This window comes from Gossypium arboreum, chromosome 1, assembly GCF_025698485.1.
Source record: "Gossypium arboreum isolate Shixiya-1 chromosome 1, ASM2569848v2, whole genome shotgun sequence".
NCBI classification, from domain to species: domain Eukaryota; kingdom Viridiplantae; phylum Streptophyta; class Magnoliopsida; order Malvales; family Malvaceae; genus Gossypium; species Gossypium arboreum.
This window is the reverse complement of record NC_069070.1, coordinates 4,614,595-4,636,381: the sequence shown is the minus strand read 5'-3', so window position 1 is coordinate 4,636,381 and position 21,787 is coordinate 4,614,595. Positions and strand designations below refer to the sequence as shown.

At 28.7% G+C, this 21,787-nt stretch overlaps 2 protein-coding genes across 2 annotated transcripts; one reads left to right on the top strand and one right to left on the bottom strand.

Moving 5' to 3' along the window:
* Positions 1 to 4: 4 nt before the first annotated feature.
* On the top strand, positions 5 to 853 carry LOC108482013 (uncharacterized). Its single transcript, XM_017785119.2, has 2 exons — positions 5 to 147; positions 256 to 853. The coding sequence occupies exons 1-2, from the start codon at positions 108 to 110 to the stop codon at positions 744 to 746; spliced, it is 531 nt and encodes a 176-aa protein (XP_017640608.1). The 5' UTR covers positions 5 to 107; the 3' UTR covers positions 747 to 853.
* A 1,653-nt stretch (positions 854 to 2,506) lies between these two features.
* LOC108483777 (uncharacterized) lies at positions 2,507 to 6,227 on the bottom strand. Its single transcript, XM_017787349.2, has 10 exons — positions 5,543 to 6,227; positions 5,289 to 5,374; positions 4,701 to 4,767; positions 4,436 to 4,578; positions 4,213 to 4,261; positions 3,988 to 4,125; positions 3,784 to 3,864; positions 3,456 to 3,632; positions 2,950 to 3,036; positions 2,507 to 2,845 (listed from the first exon to the last, which is right to left on the bottom strand). The coding sequence occupies exons 1-10, from the start codon at positions 5,801 to 5,803 to the stop codon at positions 2,783 to 2,785; spliced, it is 1,152 nt and encodes a 383-aa protein (XP_017642838.1). The 5' UTR covers positions 5,804 to 6,227; the 3' UTR covers positions 2,507 to 2,782.
* Positions 6,228 to 21,787: the final 15,560 nt, after the last annotated feature.

Below are 21,787 nucleotides of genomic sequence, written 5' to 3'. Positions count from 1 at the left end.
TTTCTTTTAAATCCAATGTTTTCCTCATTTATTTTGACAAATCCTTTTTATTCAGAGGACCTGTCTTTCTGGTTCCGGATCTCTCTGTATTTGCTTCACCGCCTACAATGAACGCCATCTCCACCTCTCATATCGATCTCATTCAAGGTATTATTTATTCTAAGGTTTTTTTTTTTTTACATTTTTAAAAAATTGAGTAAATTTCCCCATTTTCAAAACTGTTTCTTCCCTATGCACGCGAAAATTTTTATGCAGAGAATAACAATGGCAGTGGCAGCGACTCCGATACCAGTCACGATGACGCGCCTGAATACTACCAGCCGATCTCAGCCGTGGATGATGATGATGACGACGACGACGATGAGGATCGAGAAAGTTTCGATGATCAAGTCAATTCAGATGAAGAACACCACCATCGTAACCTAACGAGTGGTTACGTCAATCGAGTGGAGAACGGGATCTCGTCTCTTCATGTAGGCAGCGTCGCTACGGAGCAAGAAGAAGAGGAAGAGGAAGAGAGGAGGAGAGAGGCGTCTGATACGGCGATAAGGAGGGCGTTTAGGGAAGAGGAAAGGCGGAGAAACGCGCCGTTAACGGCGGAGAATGCTATGAGAGTGAGGGAAGCGATGCGTGGGGTTGCGTTCGCTGGATTGACTCCTGATTGGGCCAATCAAATTCCCGAGGACCGGTGGATCGATCAGCTTCGGCGGTTGAGGCAACCGCAACGCCCTTCCAGAACGGTTTAAAACCATCTTTCCTAGATTTTGGGTCAATTTCAATGCTTTTTTTGCCTTTTTGAATTTTGGACAAATCTCTGGCAAATTATAGATCTTTATCTGTCCTTTTGGCAAAACATCAGCATTAAAGAACAATTGCTCAGTTGGATCAATTCTGTTCCAAAAGAAGTTTCAAAAATCGATTGCATGATCAGCATGATCAGTCTCAAACTTTAACCTACTAAACCATTAAGTTAGGTCTTAATAATTAAACCGTCCATTAAATATGTTGAATTGAACTTTTTTTCCCCTTTTTTTCTCTCTTTTTTTTTTTCTCTTGTTTATTCGGCTTGTGATTAAAATTTTATATTATATTTTTAAATTATTATGTCTATTATTGTTTCAAAATTTTACCATCAAGTATCTTTAAATAAGGATGTAAATGAGATGATGCTTGTAAGCTATTTTAATCAAGTTTATTCAGACGGATAGCACGGAGGTTGTTCTACCTATTTAGGTAACTTTTTAAGATCATCTAATTCAATAATTATGAGATGTATTTAATAAATATGGTCTACAATGGTACTATGGGAAATAATATATACCCTAAAAAAGAATATAGAAATTAATCGCATTACTAAATTGACTTTTAACAAGGATGTTAATTGTTGATAGTTTAATATAACTATTGTTATTGTTTATCCTTTTCACTAAAAAGAATCAAAAAAATTTATAATTATTGAGTTGAGTTTAAGTATTTTATGCCATCAATTAAGTCATATTCAATTCACACAGTTTACATGTCTAATCAATTGTTTCATTTTAATATATTTTTGTGTTATAAAATTATATTTTTACTTTATTATATAAAAGAGTTCAATTATAAATGAGATTAAATACAAATAAGTTTAATTCAATTTTGAGTACAAAAATTAATAAATAAATTTAAGTAGTTTGATTAAGAGTTGAGCAAAGCATAAATTTTGAAATTGTTTCGATCAAACTCGAGTTTTCATTGATGGTGTTACTCATTATGCCTGTCTGTCATAGCATCTTTCATCTATGATTTTACACCTTATACCTTATATCAGGCCACCACGACATCTTTCATCCATTGTCTTACGCCACGTACAATTTATTAGACTACCATAGCATCTTTCATCTATGGTTTTATGTCATAAACTGTCATCAAGGTATCACTTCGAAAGACCAGTCGGTACCACTGTCACAGTAAATACCATTCCATGATTCATATTACCTGAATCCACTTCCCATTACCTCTTTTACGCCACTTAACCTTGATGCTCGAACACCATAGTGTTTCGTCCGCATGGCCTGGAGCTTTGCCCTAGGCGATATATAATAGGGTCACTCCCCATTCCCACCCTAACTTCATTTAACCTGTTTAGGTTTTTTCACACTGTTATCATTCAGAACATGCACATATTTTCATAAACATAATAGCTTGGAGTACAACGAACCTTTAAATCATTCCATGATCCTTCATATTAACATACAACGATGATTACTCATGCTATCCTGCATACATGTCTTTCTATCCCAACAGGAATTAGACTAGTCATATTGGATATTAGAATCTCACTTCAGATTTAGCTTTACTCAATTACACACGTATCTTTAAATTAAGTTTAAAAAAAAATAAAATTAGACTCGTTTGTTTTAGGGCATAACAGATCCAGTTAATCTATTTTAACAGTCATAATTAACCATTCTAACCAACTTAGCCGACAACTATAAGTTAAACCACTTTGTTCACTCCTCGGAAAACATTTTTGGGGATATTAGGAGATGGATTGGGAAATTGAATAGCAGAATGTAGGCACTGCAGTTGAAACGATGAATGACAGAGGAGTGTTGTTACTTGGCCTATTTCTTTCTAATGAAAAAATGCTAACAAAAACACACACATAGACACAACCGACACCATCATTACAAGCTAGATTTGCAATATGTCTGGTCATAAAACCTCAAAACTTCCAAGTTGCATTAACACATCATTCAATATGAATGGTGGAGTAGCCACAACTAATAAAAAAAAACCCTCCTCAAGCACCAATGTTCTCAATCTCAGCACTTTTATCCATTCTCTTCACAATGCCAGCTATGACCTGATACATGACCCCAAAACAAAACTCAACCAATGAGAATGAATGCCTCCAGAGAGAGAAGAAGAAGTTTGTACTAAAGCAGTCTATAAGATTTTATTTTTTACCTTTCCAGGCCCCAATTCATAACTCTTTTTCATCCCTTTGGTTAGCAAAGTTTTCACTGTGGTTTCCCACTGAACAGGAGAAGTCGCCTGAAATTCCAACCATAAACTTAAGTAGCTATTCTTAGCCCATGTGATGCAGAGGAACATATTATGGACTGCTAAAATTATAAGATATATTTACGATTTAAATTTAGGGCTAGATTTATCAGTTTTTCTTTTTGCAAGAAAGCCTGGGTTTTTAATAGAGAGAAACTATAGGTCTTGCACAATCCTACGGATTAGTAGAGTTCCAACTTCTTTCTATTCATTTTCAGGCCAACAATATTAGCATTTTCTTTTTCAATTGATAGAGAGAAACTATAGGTTTTTCACAACCCTACAATTTCTAGAGTTCCAACTTCTTTCTACTTATTTTCAGCTTTAATTCTATTGTTTTACGGCTTTTTTTTCTCCCTAAACACACCACCAAGGAGGAGTAGAAAAAAATGGGTATGAAGCAAGCTTACTTGACGTGCTAGTATTTTCTTTATAGTCTCAGGATCTGCATGAGGCTGAGCATCGACATTTGATATGACAGGTATTCTTGGAGTTCTAATCTGGGTTGCTGCCAATGCAGCCTCCAATCTTGAGACTGCTGGGTCCATGAAACTAGTGTGAAAAGCACCAGCAACAGCTAAACGTACCTACAAAAGGGGAGAACTATGTTAACACTAGCAGTCAGATTGTAGCTTAGATGTCCACGTTAGCACAAAAAGGAAATGTATCAATTTACAATCAATCAAGGTAAATGCAGAAGGATCACATTTTTAGATAGAAAATGACAAAGAGAACTACCGTCATCCGAGCCTTGAATGACTTTGCTTTAGCTTCCACTGCTTCCACTCCTTTGAGACCCCCAGATACTGCATAATTTCCCTGCCAAAGAAAACACATTTTCAGTACCAAAGTCAACACATATCTGGTCTCCTAATTAGCATTATACCAAGCACGACACAGTTCATTTGATCAACGAGACATAAATGAATCTTATATCCTTACAGGACACAAGTAATTCGCAATCTGCACTTTATCAGCTACATCAACTTCTTGGTTGGCAGCATCACACAATTGCTGAACCTTCTCTGAATCAAGTCCTATGATACTGACCATAGCACTTTTAGCAGCATCTGCGGCTTCCTAAAAGTAGAAAGAACCATGATAACCAGCAGGAATCATAAAATCATCCACACTACAAAGCACTATTAAACAGAAACAGATCATTACCTGCATCGCTTCTCCTCTTAGTTTGACAAGCTTGAGTCCATCCTCAAAGCTTTATACATGAAATCAAATTCACAGGGAAAAGGGCATCAATCATATGTTTCTTCTAGTTTTACATACTAACTCAAAAATTAGCAGACAGGTGATGGTAACTTCTATATGCTTTAAACATGGAAATACAACTTTGGACATTGACTTAGTCATTACGGTATACATAAACACTCACCTAAAAGCCCCAGCAAAAGCTAGTGCAGTATATTCACCCAAGCTGAGACCACACGTGACATCAACAGAATCAATAATCTGCGGGCCTCCATCACGGGCACGAAGCAGCTCCACGGCAGCTAGACTTGTGACATAAATAGCAGGCTGCAAATATGAAGATAACACTAATTTATTGCTCTCTCTTGACAGAATAAATCATAGTAATACAACATTGATAACAGAACATTTGTAGGGGTGGATGGCAACCAAATGAGAATGCAAGGTACCTGGCTTATGACAGTTGAATCTAACTTTTCCTTGGGACCATTGATGCAAAGATCTAGAAGATCAAAACTGCATGCAGATGGAACATGGTTAAACTATAAAGACGATTTTAAATTAAGGGGATAGCAAATTAAGAATTAAATTTTGGTCTTTTCATCCCTATTCTATAAACAATTTTAATATTTACTCTCTGTACTTTTAACTTGGCATAATTTTATCTCCTACTATTATTAATGTTTTGCTTTAGTCCAAATCACTAATTCCCTTAAATATACCATTAGTTGGCTAATATGAAATTTAAAAAAGAATTGAAACTTGAAAATCAAAATTTGTAAAATTATAGTCATCAGAATAGTTATTTTCTACTAATTTATCATTTAAAAAGAAAAATTAATCTCAACCTCATAATTTGATTCCTTTTTTTTCAATTTCACATCAATCAATAGATTTTAGTGATTTGGACTGGAGCATGACATTAGTAATAGTAAGAGAACCAAATTATTCCAAGCTAAAATATAGGGACTAAATCTCCAAAATTGAGTACAGTACAAGGATGAAAACCATAAATTGACCACTAAATTTCTGTGTACCCTAATATATTATTTGCCTTCTTATACAATTCTGCAGCAGCAGGCACAGCCTGAGCTTCTTTTCCCATTCCAACGGCTTGAGCGCCCTGAAATTTTCATGGTGTACATTGGAACTAATAAGAAGGCAACGAAACAGATTTATCCAGGTAAAACCCAAAAAGGAAAATGGAAAGTAAAAGCCTTTAACATGGGAATGAATAAATTTAGCTTAGCAGAGCCTGCACAGTCCAAAATTGATGGAATAAGGAACTAACCTGACCGGGAAAGAGGAAGGCGGATGTGGGCTTGTAATCAGCGAACAAGGCATCATCGACGACAGTTTGGGATCCAACGGAGACACTCATGAAAACCCTAGATCTTGAGGGGTTGTTGAGGCGGAGGAAGCATCTAGAAGGAAGAGGTCCATTGGAGCGAAACGAAGAAAGGGGAGAAGGGAGAGCGAGGGAAGCGGAGGCGGCGGACATTGTGAAGAGAGACTGGGAATGAGCGGAAGAAGCTAGGCGGAGACTGTGCATGCCAATTGTTTGATATTTTTTCTATCTTAAATAAATACGCTTTGTGTTAATGTTGGCGGAGATAACGAAGGTAGACGTTGGAGATTGGCTTGAAAACCAAAGAAACCGCCCATCTGCCACTGCCTACTCGCCAACATAATTACTACCCAAGTTGAAATATCTATTAATAAATTTTAACAAATAACTTCAAAATGGACTCATGTTTTAGATGTCGAGCTTGCTAGACTGATATAAAGGGAATTATTAGGAAGGACCTTGGGCAATCAAGGCAGATTAAGCAAGATAATTGTTGAGTATTTTTTCGTTTGTACTTCAAATGGTGTGATCTATCTATTTATATGATAGGATATTGTTCATCGATAAGACAAATTAGGAAGAATCCATGTACGTAAACATATTCCCTACTCTAGTTTAGACACGTGTCTTCATAGTTCCAAGTTCATGCAACATTGCAATACAAAGACCAAGTTTGATTCATCAACTTGCAAACTTATCCCGTGAGTTTAGTACTTAGGTCAAACTTGCGAGCTCATTAGGATCCAGCCAAAGCCCAAACCTACTTGATGAGCTTAGTGCTTGGGTCAAGCCTGTGAACTCTAATCCAAGCCCAAACTTGATACAGATTTGGGCCAATAATGATAATCATCCTAACAACAATAAATTAGTATAGTCAGTAATCAATAGTCATATATCAAGTTGCCCTTTCAACAATCTAAACATTGAATATAAATACTTAGGTACAATTTCATCCCTAGAAACTAGATTCTTTATCCTCTCACCACTTGAAACTAGTAGATTTAAGCTTCGAATCACACCCTATAATATAAACTCTGATACTCTCAAAGCTTGCATCAGTATTGTAAGAATTTCTTGCCCTTCAAATTCGATATGATGTCCTCCACAATAGACTCTCGCCTAATTCATCACACATACAAATAAATAAATCAACGGCCCATTTTATCTTACAAGATTTTAGTTAATGATGAAGTTGATGTTTTGAAAATTTTGAGATTTTATGTTTGTGTGGTTTCCTTCATATATATTTTAATTACAGTTAGTTAAACTTTAATTTTCGAATTAAATATTTTTAATTATAATTAATTATATTTAACTGTCTAGTTAAATATTTAGATAAATGCTTGTAATGATACAATTAATTACAAAATTAATTCAATATTCAATAAGTGGACGAATATTTATTTGCCTTGCTCGGAAAGCTCTCACGGTTAATTATGCCATTATTGGGTTACAATGTAGGCAGCCATGTGGATGTTTTGAAAATTCAACCAACCCAAAATTGCACCCATTGGGCAAGCTTTTTGAGAAGCCCTTCCAAGATTGCGCCCATGGCTGTTCAACTTGCCCATCACTTCATCACCATTCATCAAAATCCATTTTCCACCATGAAAGTTGAAGAGACAGAGAAAAAAATCATTTTGGTTTTTCTTTCCATTTAGATAGAAACCACATGCCTGTGCCTCCCACCCAAATCAATTTCATAATTGGGTCAGTAATTTGTGACTAACCACCAACCTTTTGTTGCTGTATCCAATACGAAAATTTAAAAAAACATATAAAATAATATTATTTAAACAAAAGTTAAAATATGCTTATAATTCTTATAATTGTATTTTTAGGAATTTAATTTTTAACTATTCAAATTTTAAAATTTAGGTTTAATTGTTAATATTGTTAAATTTGTTGTGTGAATCTTAAAATAATATTGTTTTCGTTGAATAAATTTCACTTTTCGATAGTTATTGTTTTGATCTCTGCAGAACTGATTAAATAAATTAGTTATATTATAAGATGAACAAAATAATAATAATGTTTTTTTTCTAGTTATAAACCATGCAAGGGCAATGGTTTATATATCCCGAGTTAGGATTCCGAGATATCATGTGTCGCCATGCTATAGGTGACTAAAAGTGGATAAGTCGATCAATTTCTCCATTGCAAACTTAAAGTAGAGTAACCAAGGTGACAATTAGACATACCGTTAACCATTTCAAATGGGATGTGACAATTGGCGTCATAAATAGCGGTTACATAGGACCCTTGTACAATTTGAGATTAAATGATTTCTCTTGGGAAGAGTTTCCTCAAGAAGTTGTGCTAAAAGGTTGACATTGAAGAGTGGTTCTTGGGTTTGGTCACAAGGAATGGAGGTTTGAGGAGTCTTTTCAAGGTGTAGGAGTATAACAAGACAAATTATTTATCAACAGACATCTAATAAAGAGTAATACGGATATTTATTATAAATTAGATGTTCGTTAAAATAAGAAGTTTGATATACTTTTAACACTATATTTTAGACTTATAAATATGGACTTTAGGGACGTATTGTAAATATCCTATTGACTTTATTTTCTTATTTATTGTTTCTTTTACTTTATTTTTTTATTTTATAACATGAATTTTATTTTTACTTTTTATAAGCTTATTGAGTGTTTATATGTTAATTTGAGCGAAATTAATTATTGAATTAATTAAATCAACAATTTTCAATTCAATCAACTATTAATTTAATTATAATTAAATAAATTATAAAATTTAAAAATATTATAAAAATCAATTCAACCGTCAATTTTATCTTTATTTTTATTAATTTTGAAAGAGATTGATTCAATTTTTATGTTCAATTTAATATAATAACCGGTTCGGTCTAATTTAAATAATAATATATTTAAAAATCCAACTTTAACTTAGAAAAGTTGAAAAGTTAGTGTGTGTTTTTTCTTGAAAGTTACCAAAAATTAAGTCCTTTTGTATGGACGTTATCTTCAATATGGTACGTTTAACTGTTTTTATTTTACATTACAATATTATAATAATTTATTATTATTAATTTTATATTAATTATAAATAAATACACGTTCATCTAAAAATTTTCGAAAATATGTCACATGTGGATGTAAAGTTCCTCAACATTCCATAAAAGGTGAGGCTGACACTAACCACGACAAGATCTATCTTGTATTTATATGTAGAATAATTTTTATTTAGAAAAAGAAAGGCATAGGTATAGGCTCAATTAACAATGACTTAAAGTTGAAGCGAAAGTGTTGAAAATAGGGTAGAGTAATTGTACTGAAAGCGCTTAACAGAGGCTGCTATCATGTCAAGGCCCAGAAAGAGATGTACTGCAAGTCTTCAATATATTATATTTTTATTTTAAGGGTATAAAAGATTTTCATATATTTTTTAAAAATTAATTAAGTTGTTATTTTTTACTTAATTAGGTATTTAAATTGTTAAAATGTATAAAAAATATTTTAATTGTTATCTTTAACAGTTAATTATTAAAGTTAATCACTCTTAATTTTTCTGTTAAAATCACCATTTATCATAACTTCTGACTGATATGTGGTAAAAATAAAAAATAAAAAACGTTAAATTTTATTAAAATATAAGAAATTGTAAAATTTTATGTTAAAATTATAAATATATATAGAAATATAGGAGAAAAATTATAAATTTTTATAAAGTAGTAAGAAAATATAAAGAAATATAAAATTAAGTAAAAAGATTATAAAATTATCATAACAAAAAAATATTTTATAATTTTATATAACTTTTATTAATTTGTATTTTTATCATTTTTCAGCGTATGTCACAATCTGTATTATGACACATAATGACTTTAACTAGAAAAAAGGGACTCATTAACTTTAAAGATTAAAGTTAATAGTTAAAGGGTCTTTTGATGCATTTTATAAATTTTATAATTTTATAAAATTTTACAATTTTTATATTTTTAATTTTTAAAAATTTAATCATTTTATAAATTTTATTTATTTTTATTTATTTATATTTTTTGCTACATGTCGCGTAATGGTTGTGTCACGAGGTGGCTTTAATGAAAAAATTAGGGCGATTAACTTTAACGATCAACTGTTGAAGTTAACGATTAAATTACCTTTTGATACAATTTGACAATTTAATTACTAATTGAGTGAAAAAAAAAGACAGAGGTTTAATTGTTTTTTTTAATGTTTGAGGACTTTTTTAATATATATTAAAAGTTTAAGTACTTAATTAAGTAAAAAAAAAAAGTAGAAAATAACTTTTTTTACTCCATCAAATTTTATTTCTTTTTGTACGTTTGAAAGGCAAGAGCTTGACATTCAATCTGAGTCCCCTACCAGCTTTTGTATTATCTTTTTTTACATTTGTTAACCCTACCCTAAAACACATTACACCTACATTTGTTTTTGTTATAACACAAAAATAGAGAGCTTGAACTGAAGTACTAACCCTCTTCTCTTACTGGTTTTTTCCAAAGTGTAATCATAGGATTGACTTAAGATGTCATTAGTAGTAAATTTAAAGACTAGAGGTAGGTTTGGTTGTGGTGAAATATATTTAGTTTATTGTTTATCTCATATTATAGTATCATTATAGTATTTAATTTTATCATCATCGTTGTTTTTACACTAATCGCAAGTAAATGTACCGCCCATCTAAACTCACTCTAAATTAAATATGATTGATATGAAAGTTGATGAGTTTGAAAAGTTAAAATCATTTATTCGTGATGTGATGCTGTTATTATGGTGTTACTAGCTAAGTATTTGTAGTGAAACATGAATTTTATCGTTGAAGTATTTGGGGATATTCTCTTGAAAGAGTATAATGGGTTTCTTACCATATACATTTATAAATCTAGACCTAACATATATGTGATTTATTGATAAAATACTCTTATGTTACGTTACGTTAATAACATGAGAAAAAATATTTAACACATATGTTCTAAAATGAGTAGACATAAAATAAAGAATAATTAGTACAAATTTAAAATGCAGTTAGAAATATGAATATAAATTCTTATAAAAAATAAATTCTTTTTAAAATAAGCGAAAAAATTTCTTCTCTTTGCTACAAACAAATCTCGTGTAAGTAACTAAAATTACCAATCTTGTGATCGGTTTAGTTACAACTAAAATATTTGAGAAAAAAAATACTCCAACTAGTGATTAGAAATTAAGGGATTTGTTGCATTGAAAAATAACATTAGAGATATTTTTCGGCTTAATGATAAATTTGGTTATTAACTTTTCATATTTTATCAAAATGGCCCTTAAAGTGTTTTTAAGTCTTTTTTGCCATTAACTTTTGATTTTTTTGTTTCAAATGGCTCTTTCTAACAGAATAAATTCAATGTTTAGGTTTTTCTATTGAGTTAAATTTTTTAGATAATTACATTTATTTTTTTAAATTAAGAGTTATTTTTAAAATTCCATATATTATTTATTTTATTAATTTTCAAATGTAATTATCTTATGGTTATTTAAGTAATAAATTATATCTCATTAAAATATTCCACATATGAAATTCCACATCATCCCAATTAATTTTTTCAACGATACTTTTATTGAATCATTAATAAAAAAGTTTGACAAAAAAAAATGATGGTCACCACAAAAATACAAGTAAAGCCATCTTAACAAAATATGCAAACGTTAGAGACCAAACTTGTCATTAAACTATTTTTTTTGTCAAAGGAATTTTTTAATATTAATGAGATGTAATCTTTTATCATTGCACATACAAAACAATTTAATTATAGTTATGGATGGTGGGTTTACAATAATATAATATAATATAATTAAAGATGAGTATTTGATTGAGTTGAATCAAATCGAATTAAAAAAATTTGAGTTAGCCGAGTGGATGAATCCTATTTTAGCAACAAAACTCAATTTGAATTTTTTTCAAATCGAGTCAAAAAATTTCAAGTCTAGTAAAGTCGAGTTGAGTTAACGAATCCTATTATTTATACTCAATGTTGCCTTTACATTGACTGATTATTTAACTAGTAAACAAAGTACAAGATTATTTAACTACATAAACAATATAATAGTTTTGCTTTTAACTTAATAGATAAACATTTATCAAACCGACATAGTTTTACTATTTACTTAATGGTTTTAACTTTTAACTTTTAAAAAAGTTAGCATTTATCAAAACGATTCAGTTTTATCTTTTCTTATTCAGATTTTCAGATAACTCGAATGTTGTAATTCATATTCGAGTTAAAAACTTAATTTTTTATTCGAGTTTACCTGAACAACTTGATTGACTAAAATAACTCGAATTACTTAATTCAAAATTAAAAAAAAAATTGTTGAGTTTTTAAATTGAATCAAATTTTATTCACCTAAAATATAATATAACATTTCGTATATAAAAAATAATTAAAATTAAATGGTAATGTAAGGAGGGGGTAGGGCCACATTGAGGAGGAAGTGAAACCTGGCCTCCACGTGTAAATGTGGTTGACCATGAGTTTAACCTGATGATTGTGACACAATTAAATGGCTCCTCCAGTAACCTTCATTCCACTCCGTTGCCGGAAGACTCAACGGTTGGGTTAAGTGGCGGTGAGTATCCCCTCGTGTCCTCAAAAACAACTACACAAACTGAGGTTTGATATTATTAAATTTATACTCGATCGAATATCAATTTTTAAGTTTGAATTCGGATTCGATTAAATTTATTAAATATATTTGTACATTATTTAAAAAATTAATTAATTTTATAAATTATTTAAATCGAGTATTATTATCGAGTCAAATTCGAGTTTATTTTAAATTAAACATGAATAAATAGTAAATATCAGTATTCCAAATGCACCAAACCTTGATGGCTTATCACTGGGCCCACTTCTAACTTGCCCATTGGGCTTTGCTCTTCTCCTACCCTGCACCCGTACCTAGCTTCCTAGTTAGTAGTTACCACTCCATTATAAAATATAAAATAATTATTATATTATAATATATTTAAATATTGTACCAAAAATATATGGAATAATATTTTATACATTTTCAGCGTATTTTTTATTCCACAGGTTTAATTAGGGGTTGAAAAATATTTTATCAGAGTAAACTAAAGGATAAATTATACTTATAGTCACTTTTATTTGTCTCAGATTACCTTTTAGTCATTTATGTTTGAAATATTACGTTTTAGCCACTTACGTTATCGTGTCATAACATTTTAGTCACTGAGTCGTTAATTACCGTTAACGGTGTAACGATAAGCTGATTTGGCATGTTAAATCATCATTTCAAACAAAAAAAATTAGTTTAAATTATACAATTAGTCCCTATATTTTTTTCATTTTGAGCAATTTAATTTTTTCTTTTATGTTCTTTAAACTCTTTTTTTTCATTCTCTTCTACTTCCCCCTTTGTTTTCCTGCATTCTCCATTTCATTTAACATATCAGAAAGTCGAATTGACAAAGAAGAAAGAAGCAAGAAGTAGAAAACCATCATTGCCTATAACCAAAACCCATAAACCCATACCATTTGCTAACTATCAAAACCCTCCACCCCTACCCATCATCTTCAGTTCATCCACTAACACATTTACCACTATCGTGACCCCCTTTCGAAAATATCTAAAAAAATCCTCAACTTTTGGACTACCTAAGATGGAATCTCCGTCACGGGCCACTAGGTCAACTCGATTTTTTTATACGTGCTCCTCATTCACCGGTCATTATCTAATCTTTGGCTCTTTGTGATTTTTGGGGGATTAACTTTTAATTGATTTGAACATGGGTTCATTTGGTGAGAGGATGATACTGTTGGGTTTCTTATGAATGAGGTCATGGTAGTGGTGAGGGTGTTAGCGGATGAAACGAAGATGATGGGTGGTGGTGAAGGATTTTCATAGTTAGCAGATAGTATGAGTTTATGGGTTTTGATGGTTTCAACTTACTGCTTCTTTTTTCACTGTCAATTCGACTTCTTGGTACATTAAAAAAAATGGAGAATATAGGAAAACAGAGGGAGAAGCAGAAGAGAATGGAAAATACAAAAAAAAAAAGAAGTTAAAATATCATAAAAGAAAAAAAATTAAATTGCTTAAACGAAAAAATATAGGGACCTATTGTATAATTTAAGCTAAATTTTTTATTTGAAATAATGATTTAACGTGCCATGTCAGTTTACCGATACCCGTTAATGACAATTAACGACTTAGTGACTAAAATATTACAACATGATAATTTAAGTGGCTAAAACTTAACATTTTAAACGTAAATAACTAAAATGTAACCTGAGATAAACAAAAGTGACAATGAATATAGTTTACCCTATACTAAAATATTATAAAAATAAATATTGAAAAAAACGATACATAGCAATTTTTTGCTACTGCTATGAAGTAAAAAATAGATTGCTAGTGTAATCAATATTAACCTGAAATGTATATTTAAATAAATTTAAAAAATATATTAAAGTTGATTCGTTTTGGTATAATGATTTATTTGGCCTCAAACTTTATAAAAAAATCATTTTAGCTATTCATTTAAAATTTCACTTATTTTAGCCCTTAAATTTTATTGTTTGTTAACTCGCCTAAAAAAAATATAGAAAAGTTAACATATGTTAACGTTGCTGATGTGATATCCACATTGCAGTCCACATGTATGTCACGTTAACAAAGTTAACAAATGTTAACTTTTCCATCTATTTTGGGAGATTTGTTAAACAATATAAGTTTAAGAACTAAAAAGACGAAAATAAATGAAAACTAAAATAATTTTTTTAAAGTTGGAAGACTAAATTAAATATTATGTATTTTTTATAAAATAAAATTAAGAATAAGAGACTATATCATAAATTATATAATATATTAGTATTTGTCAAAATCCACGACAAAATGACATGTCATCTTTGAAAAAGTTCAAATTTATACTTTTATATACACTTGTTTATTTTTTGATATGAGAATATTATAGGAAAATTTTAATTTTATTTTCTCTACTTTTTAGATTATAAGAATGGTTAAATTTTAAATTTACCTCTATATTTTGCTCAAATTTAATATTTAATTTATATGTTCTAATTTTGACATAATTTAATTCTTTAACTTTTATAATGTCATTGATTAGTCTAAATATTTTATTGTAGTTAAAATGATGACGTGAATTTTTAAAATTGTTAGCATCGTTAAAAATTTTTGTTAAATTTAGATCCGTTACAATGTTTTTTGTTACATAAATACAATTTTTTTTTCAAAATACCATACCAACATAAAAGAATTCTAATAGTGTTAACAAACTGACCTTAATTTTTAGATTCGAAAAATGGAGAAATAAAAATTCTGAAAATAAAAATTTGGATATTAAATTTCAAATATCTGAATAGTACAAAAACTTTAAAAAATTGTAACTTTAAAATTTTTACATTATATTTTAATTAAAAATAAATTGTTAGAGTTGTTTGATCCGGCTCAAAAGTTTGAGACGTAACTCATTTGTTAAAGAAATAAAATAAGGAGGCAGAATAGGGGATCCGTGGGGGCGAAGGATTGAGGCCATATAAAACTATACTTTTTCTATTAGACATTAATTATAATAAGATTATTTAACCCTTTAAATGTGTGTAGCTGAAAAACTATTATATTGTTGGTTTCAATATTAGTGAATTTTTCTTCATCTGCTCGTGATTTTTCCCGAATAAAATTTTTTTGCATAAAGTCTATATGTTTTTATTTTTATTTTTATTACTTTACAATCATTCCTACTGTTATTATTCACGTATTTTACAACATAAATAATTAACCAAACACCAAACGTGAATAGGAATTATATTAATAAAGTATAAAAGTAAGCATCAAGTAATGACAGCTATGTCAAATAATATTTTTTATTAAGAAATGATCAAATGGGTAAAAGTTTTAGCAATTTCTAATTGAAATTATAGGTTTGAATTTTGAGTATTATTAGTGGAGTTAAAATAAAGATTTTAAGTATTTTAATTATTTTATGGGTAATTATTTGATATTCAAGTGAAATAATTTTTTTCATAATGCATGTGTTATTCATTTATTTTAAAATTTTGTGTAAACTATATCGTTAATCACTAAATTATAGATAAATTTTTATTTTATTTAGTCACTTAATTAAAAAATTATAATTTAGTTATTGAGTTATTCAAAAGTTTTCATTTAAGTCATTGGAATATTAAAATTGATACTATATGATTTTCTCTATACGCACTTCCTGTATCAATCGAACGTTCTCTTTCCTCTTTCCTTCTATAGCTCATTTTTTTTATGAAATAGTTTTGGATGTTGTGAATCTGAAAATCAAAATTCAAACAGTTTTTTTTTCAATCTCCAACACTGGCCGTCAGATCGACTTAGATCTAAGATATGTTCTTCTACTCGTCGTTGGGTACTAATCTACTATATTGGTCGTTGAATTGTCGTTTGGAGCTCGCAAGTGAAATTTAAAAACAAAAGAACTTAACAACCCAATGAGTTAAATAAAAAACTTTTAAATAATTTTGTGACTTAAATGAAAACTTTCAAATATTTCAATGACCAATTTATAATTTTTTAGTTAAACAACTAAAACAAAAATTTACCCATAATTTAGCAACTAATAATATAGTTTACCCTAAATTTCTTTTAAATACACAAAGCAAAATCTTAACTTACTCGTGAAGTTCAAAATTTTGACTCTCAATATATTAAATAATTATTTTTATTTTGTTACACTCTAAAAATAAGTAGCACCATCTTAAATCCTCTTGCAAAGGGTTTTTTATTTATTTATTTCACTGATGTATAAGATAATAATTTTAAAATTTTGTAGAATAAAAATAATTTAAGCTAAAATTTTAGATTGATCTAAAAAGATTATTTAATTTGATTTTGAATTTAACCGAAAATTACTGTAATATGTGATTCGAGATGTTTTTTTTTTAAATAAAAGGGACCCATCTGAAAGGTCGATTTATCCTTTTCGTCAGATTCAGACTGAGGGAGGAAGGAAGAAGGAGAACACAAGTCTAAGCAAAGGAATAAATTAAAAGGAGAAGAAGCTTTGACCAGAAAATGGCCTGAAATTTGAAAAATTACCCTGATTTTTTTTCATTTTTTCTAAAACAAAAAAACAATAATATACAGTAGATAGGGATGGAGAGAAGTGGAATTAATGAGGTATTAATGGAGTTGTCCACAAAGGCAATGGGGGCAAAGTCCAATGGAACCCTCCCCCCTTTCCTTACCTCGAAATTGCAGAGGGGTGGGAGCTGAACCTGAGGGACCGGAGACTCTGTCACTACATCTGCACACAAAAGAAAAAGAGGAAAATAACAGAGGGGGCATTAAATGAGTAGGGGGTCTACAAATACTGAAACTCTGAGCTATAAGCAAATCTAGTGTTCAAAGAACGAAAGAAGAGAGTGCTGTAGGAGGACTGATTATTTCAAGAGGGTGCAAGTGCCGAGGTATCCCCTTCCTCTCAGTCAGGGTCAGACTCCCCCATGGCCCCATGGCCTCAATTTCCGTTCCTTTACCACTTTCTTTTTTGGATAAATTTTCTTATTAGTCATTCTAAATATAGATCATTCTGATTTTAGTCATCCAAATTTTTTTGGTTTAATTTAGTCACCTCAAAATAAAAATTATCAAATTGGCCACTTCACAGTTATACGGAAACGGAATATTATCAGTGTATTTTTACATTAATCACTTTAAAATTAGGGTAAACTACCATCAACCACTCTAAATAGGGTTCGTTTCTAATTTAATCACTCTCAAAAATTGTAAGAAATATTTTATTAGTATATGACATTATAATTATTATATCAGATAAATCTCAAAATTATATATAAATTTTGATTTTGTGTAATTTTATACATGAAATTTTGAGTTAATTTCATTCTCACAAATTATTAACACAATTATTGATACAGTCTCATTTTATGTTTATATATTGCATACATAAATAATTATATTTATTCAGTATAAAAATAAATTGATGTATTTATTTCTTTAAACGTATATGATTAAATCAAAATTAAAGTTTCATGTGTACATTTAAACCGTAATCAAAGTTTCATATGTATAATTACAACAAATCAAAATTCATGTATCAAATTACACGTTGAATCAAAATTCATGTATAATTGTAAAATTTATCTCTTTTACAATAACCAAACTATAATTTTGCCATAATTTATTGTCAATTGAGCATGCTATTCTTTTTACTAAGTAACCATTTACAAATGTGTCAATAATTACAATTAAAAGAAATCACTACAAATATTAAATTGAATAATTAATTCAATAAATTTATCAATATAAATATAAAAATAAATTTAACTTACATATAGTAAAATTTGAACTTAAAATTTTAAATTTTTCAAAAAACTTATTGCCTTGAACAAAAGTCGCATCGACAATCTTTTATATATAAAAAATCAATTAGAATCAACCATTTTAAGCACAGAACTGAATAACTAACTTAACAACTAATTTAATTTAATTTAACTAATTATAATTAAACAAATTTAAAAAGAATCCACATATTTACATATAAAAATTTAAAATTTCAACTTTATCATTAAACCGATGCTTTATTTACACTTAAGTATGCTTGTAATGCTGTAAACAAAGAAGAAACATGCAAATTTGATTTTGCTCTTTTTAAGTCAACAATTATTAAAGTAAAAACTTGTTTAGGATTAAAATATACGACTTAAAGGGTAAGGAAAATGAATATGGAATAAAATTATCAATGCTGTTTGCTGCTTTTTTTAGTGCATCATGTGGTTCATACCAGATCCTTACTTTGTGCACTCTCTAGATTGATTACCTTAAATTCAAATGCACATTATCATGACCATAAAAAAAAAATGTTACATATTTGGGGACATTCTTGACAACTGGTTTAAATATTAATTAAAAACATATGTTTTTAATAAATTTTATAAATTACGTGTAGAAATTATATATTTAAAATTTAAATATATTTAAAAATAATATAAATTAAATTAAATTATTTTAAATATGAAAAGACATTAATATAAAAATATATGATAGTAATTTTTTAACCGATTTGATGTCCGATTGACTTATTCCACAAATTTAATCAAGGGTTTAACTAATAGTGTAAATACGATTGATGGAGGTGGTAAATTTAAGATTTTTATTAATGTAATTAGCATTGGTTCAAATCTCATTAGGACATCATGTGTGTTACTTTTTAGGTTTTTTAAAGAAAAATATTTGAAGAATTATCGAATAATATATTTTATTTTAAATGCGAAAAGACATTGAAATAATTATTTTAATCGAGTTGATATTCAATTAATTCGTCACATCAACTCAGTCAATAATTAAATAATAATATAAATAATTATAATTATTGGATTAAATTAAAATATAAATTAATCACATAGTCAACATATAATTAAAAGAATTTCAACATAAAATTTGAATTTAAGATGTTAAAATTAATGGTCTTTTGAAAATGAAGGATGGGACGGTGGTTCACATTTGCCGACTGCTATTGGGATTATTTTTGTCGGAAGGACAAAAAGGAACATATAATTCATCATTAATCAAATGGTTAAAAAGGTTTATATTAAATATTTTATTATTTAAATGGGTAAAATTGAAATTGACTCATTTAGGGTCTCTTTCGGATGGGCGGTACATTCAGCGTTTATCTACAGTTAGTGTAAAAATAGTGATGGCGGTGAGATTATTTATTGTAAGGATACTGTAGCGTTAGACAAAAATAAAGTTAAATATACCGCACTGAAAGTAAACACCCTCTAAAAGGGCCCTTAGTCAAGAAGTGAAGTAATGTTATAAATATCGGACAAGTAATTATATTGGTCAAGTAATCGATTTTCCGTTAAATTAATGAAATTGATGGTTAAATCGTTGCAAAATAAAATTTTATTAAAATTATAAAATTATAAAAATAAAAAATAGGATTATAAAAGAAAACACAAGAAATCAATAAATACAAATAAGTAGTAATAAAATATAATTTTTTTCTATAAACTATAACAATAAAATTGAAATTTCAATCCATTCAAATAAATTTTTAATCAACTGTTTTACCTGATCTGAATTTAAAAAAAAAGAGTTACAGTGGACGTTGCTTGATTCTGCTGCAATTTTCTAGATAGGCTAATATATTAAAGAATTCCAATAATTAGTACATCTTGTTTAAATAAATTCTTATTTTAAATAAAAGTAACTATACTTTCATTTTTAGACTAATTGATATTTTGTACTAAATTAACAAATAACATAGTTACTGGTTGATAAATTGAAAAATCGAAAAATGTGTTAAAATTTAAATATTAAAATTTTGGGTAAACTACATTATTAGTCACTAAATTATGGTAAGTTTTCATGTTGGTCAGTTAACTAAAAATGTTACAGTTTAGTCATTGAACTATTTAAAAGTTTTTATTTAATCAAGTCATTAGGTAGTTAAGTTTTTTTTTTTAATAAAAAAGTTCTGTTAAGATCCAAGCTACGATTCGAGGATTGATATGGTGAAGCAATACCCATTGTCGAGTATAAGAACATTTCTTAGATCTAAGTTGATTTGACGGTCAATGTCAGAGATTAAATAATAAAAGTTGTTTGAATTTTGGCTCACAATGCTTGATGTTTAAAGCCGTTTCATGAAAAAAAAAATTGAATTATAAAAGAGAAGGGAAAGAAAGCTTTCGATTGGTCTATATAGTCGAATAGAGAAAGCAATGTATCATTGATTTTAACAGTCCAATGTCTTAAATGAAAACTTTTGAATAATTCAGTGACTAAAATAAAAACTTACCCATATTTTAGTGACTAACGGTATAGTTTACCCTAAAATTTAAGTATTGAATTTAAGTTATAAAAATTATTTGATATATGTTATTTAAAATTAAGTACAAAATTTAATTAAATTGTCTGATAAATACAAATTTTAAATTATAAAAATTCTATATTTTATTCTTAATTTTAAATATTTCACATTATTCTAAATAAGATCTTGTTTTAAACATAAAGGTTTTGTAGGAAAATATAATGTTAAAATAAATCTGAATTAATTGAAAATACCTCCATTAAGTAATAAATAACTATTATTTTCTTATCATTTTCACTCTGTAAAAATAAATCAAAACTTAATACTTAAATAAAATGTACTAATTTAAGAAAATTTCTATTTTTCTTTTAAAATTTACATCTTATAATTATATATCAATCTTTACCATCGAAATAAATCATTACAAGTATAAAATTGAACAACTAATTCAATTCAACTAAAACACCCTTTAAACATGTTGATTGAGTCTTAACTCGATTGACTTGAATATTGTTATTAATGCAGGAGGATGCGAGTTCAAATACGTTAAAATGCATTATTTTTTTATTTATAAGTTGGGAGGAACTATAAACATTAATGCTCGGGATCCTCTGATGAAGGTATCTTTTACCCCATTTAATCTTTTTATTATTGAAAAATCAACTAATGTATTCATATTTTTACTATTACTACGTTTGCATTCAAAAACATATATTTTATTATAAATTTTAATTTTACTTTTATATTAATTAATTTTTTTCCTTTTAATCTTAACATCCATCTAAATAAACTCTATAATTTACTTACACATAAACATAAATTATTTCGTGTTGATTTGATGATCAAGATATTTATCACCTTAAGTGTGGTCTGGGTTCGAGTCTTGCTAACGTTGCTATTAAGACTTTACCTTCCTCTTGTAATTTACTAAAAATAAAATATAAAATTTCTAAATTTTCAAAGTTTGAACGCTTCATCATATAATATGGTTTTGATATTTTGATAAATTCAAATTCCAATAAAAAGTTAGAAGAGTCCGTAGGGGTAATGGCGTGAGGGTTTCCCTATGGTAACTTTCCTCCATAAAAAAATAGAGAAATTAGGGTTTGCCCCCTAGTGAAGGTGCAATAGTGGTAGAAAATCGTGTTTAATTTAATTTAATTAGTCATTGGTCCATCTAGTCGACAACCTGATGGATAATGCTGTAATGCATACGCATAACGTAGTCGGCAAGCGTATAAGCTAAGTAAAAATATTAATTAAATTATATTCATGCACTTATCAAATGGCAGCTAATTATTAAGTGTTTAAAGAAAATATGTGTAAAAACCGTCCCTCCACCACCACACACACGACCCC